This window comes from Echinops telfairi, unplaced genomic scaffold (genome assembly GCF_000313985.2).
Source record: "Echinops telfairi isolate 266 unplaced genomic scaffold, ASM31398v2 ScPeMD7_3533;HRSCAF=4204_0, whole genome shotgun sequence".
NCBI lineage: Eukaryota > Metazoa > Chordata > Mammalia > Afrosoricida > Tenrecidae > Echinops > Echinops telfairi.
This window is the reverse complement of record NW_022107431.1, coordinates 15889340-15892386: the sequence shown is the minus strand read 5'-3', so window position 1 is coordinate 15892386 and position 3047 is coordinate 15889340. Positions and strand designations below refer to the sequence as shown.

General features: G+C 45.5%; 1 protein-coding gene across 1 annotated transcript in view; it reads right to left on the bottom strand.

Moving 5' to 3' along the window:
- Positions 1 to 910: 910 nt before the first annotated feature.
- LOC115871020 (nesprin-1-like) overlaps positions 911 to 3047 on the bottom strand; it is a 196492-nt gene continuing 194355 nt past the window's right edge. Inside the window, exon 34 of the mRNA XM_045294562.1 lies at positions 911 to 1102. Within this exon, the coding sequence (XP_045150497.1) occupies positions 911 to 1102 (192 nt within the window). The remainder of the gene's footprint in view (positions 1103 to 3047) is intronic.

The following is a 3047-nucleotide window of genomic DNA, read 5'->3' as shown; positions in this document are numbered from 1 at the left end:
TTCGCACCGCTCTATCCAGGTCAAAAAGGTGGACAGTTCTTTCTCCAGCCTGTAGAGGACAGAGATAAGACGCAGAGTCCACAAAAAGGCTCATATTAGCAAACAAAAGTCAAAGGGTTCCAAACCAACCGTTATATGGACAACAGCGCCCTCTGGGAGAAGCTATAACGGCCACTCTACTACTTCTCACATAAATATGTATTGTTGTAGTTAAGAGCCATCGAGTTGGTTCCAACCCATAACAACCCCATGCACAACAGAACAAAACATCGCCAGGCCAGTGCCACCCTCACAGTTGCTCCTCTGCCCGAGCCCATTGTTGCAGCCACTGTGTCAGTGTTGCTATCTGTGTCCTGTGTAAGGATATGTGCATATTTTCTCTACCTTAGGGACCTGCACTTAACAATGAAGCTCTACAAGATCTCATGTGAGACACATCCATTCACACACGTCTGGCATCTGGGATGACCATGTTCTATCACCACACAGTAGCTAGTCCATCATTCCCATTGAGTACCAGGAAGCTTCAAAATTTGTGGATAAAATGGAATGGGAATATAATGGAATTTTTCCAGGAATGTCTTGAAGTTCCTTCATGTCAGCTATGTCGGACCCTTGCCTTCCATGTGAAAGGCCTATGTTTGATTCCTAGCTACTGCCTATCTGCTACTAGGGGCTGAGCATTTCCATGATGCTGAACTTAGTAAGAAAGGCTTGGAGATCCACTTCTGAAAATCAGCCTCTGAAAGCCCTAGGGATCTCAGCAGTCTGATCCACAATGGATCATGGGGTTGGCACAGCACCAAGCAGCATTTCATTCTGTTATGCATTGGCTGCCCACAAGTCTCTGCCTCCTCCAAAGCTAACAACATCAGCAACGTTGAAACCCACACTACCCAAAGCAGGCTGCTCACCTTTGCCAGTGGCCCAGGCGGCTCTCCAGCACGGCCTGTCTCTCCTTCGCCCTGCTCAGCATGTCTTCGTACCGCTGCTGCACAGCTGTGGTCTCCTGGACAGACGAGTCTCTGCTCACGACCTTGCGGGCACTGGCTGAGAACGCGGTGACGGTGCCACTCAGAGACTCCAGAGCCTGGCAGAGATCCTGCAGAAAGCAGATGGCAGACCACCCAAGGGCAGGGTCAAAGTCTGAGGCCAATCCCTCGCCCAGACCCCCCCCCTTTGGAGAGGCATCATCATAAAATGTAAGCAAGGCCACCAAAGAATACCTCTATCTCTGAGTTTCAGTAAGATTTGGTGAAAAGAGATGGAAGGCTACTGCAGATTGACAAAATGAGAATGGAGAGACTGTTCCCGAGATCAGAAGGATGCCTGAAATAGCTGCCATCAGGAATCAACGGCAATACTAATCACAAGAACAATAAGGCCGCAGTAGGATGTGGGACGGGAGAAAGAAGAGGCTTTCTACTTCTGTAAAGAGTTGTAGTCTTGGAAACCCATAGGGGCACTTGAAGCCTGCTCTATAAGGTCACTATCCGTCAGAATCAACTCCAGGGCAGTGAGTGTAGTATGTAGTAGGTACTGTCTTGAGTGCATTTTATGTATTGTCTCACTTAACCGTCATAAGAAACCTAGGTGACATATCTTTCAAGAGGCTCATTTTACAGATTAGAAAAATCAAAGTATAAAAGTAGTACTTGCTTTAGGATTTCTAGGATTTTTTTTAACAAAAGACTGTACTTCTTGGGGCCCCAGGATGGCATTGACCATGAAGCACCGGTGCACCAGGGTGCATTTATGCAATTGGTATGCTAAACAAATAGTCAACGGAGCTGGGCTATATGAAGATAATTGCACATCTGGGCTTATTAATAACCTGAGGTATGTTGATGATACAACCGTGCTTACTGAAAGTGAGGAGGGCTTGAAGTGGTTGCTGGTGAAGGTCAAGGAGCACAGCCTTCCAAATGTATTACAACCCAATGCAAAGAAAACAAACACCCTCCCCCTGAGCCCACAGGTAACATCATGATCAATGGAGAAAGGGTTGCTGTGGTGAAGAATTTTGTCTTGTGGGATCCACAATCAATGCTCATGAAGCAACAATCAAGAAAAGATACATTGCATCGGGTAAATCTGCCGCACAAGACCTCTTTTTGTTTGTTTGGTTTAATAAATCATTTTACTGTGGGCTCTTACAGGTCTTACAACAATCCATACATCAATTGTATCAAGCACATTCGTACATGCTCTGGTCTAGCCAGATTTGCAATATAGAACTGGGGTCATGATAGTGGAGGTGGGGGTTGGTGGGAAGCATTAAACAACTAGAAGAATGTTGTGTTTCATAAGCACACCCTGGCTGACTTGTCCCTTCCTTGTGGTCCCTCTGTGAGGGGATGTCCAATTGTTTACAGATGGGCTTTGGGGTTCCACTCCAAAAGTTCACATCTATATGATTGTTTTGGGTCTTCTGATGCCTGATACCTGATCCCGTCAATACCTCATGATCACACAGGTTCCTGTGTTTCTTCCATGTGGGCTTTGTTGCTTCCCTGCTAGATGATTGCTTATTTAACTTCAAGCCTTTAAGACCCCATACGCTGTATCTTTTAATAGCTGGGCAACATCCGTTTTCTTCACCATATAAGCTTATGCACCCATTTTTTCTTCAACAATCATGCCAGGAAGGTGAGCATCATAGAACAAAGTGTTTTTGCACTGAGGGAGAACTTGAGTGGAGGCCCAATGTCAGTCTGCTGCCTTAATACTTAACCTATAAACATATGTACATAGACCTATATCCCTATCGTTATATATTAACATATTCACATATGTACATGCCTATGTTTATACCTCCACAAATGTCTTTTGCCTCTTAGTTCTTTCCTCTATTTCCTTTTGCTTACCTCCGGTCCCACCATCATGTTTGACTTTCATTCGGCTCTCTGTACTTCCTCTTGGCTACATTGCACTTGATGGAACCCACCAGGCATTCTATGCCCTCCTGGCCATTGATTTTTGATCTCTTATTGTTCCTTTGTCTCTGGGGTTATTGGCTCCCCCCTTCCTTTGCCCCATCTCCTCCT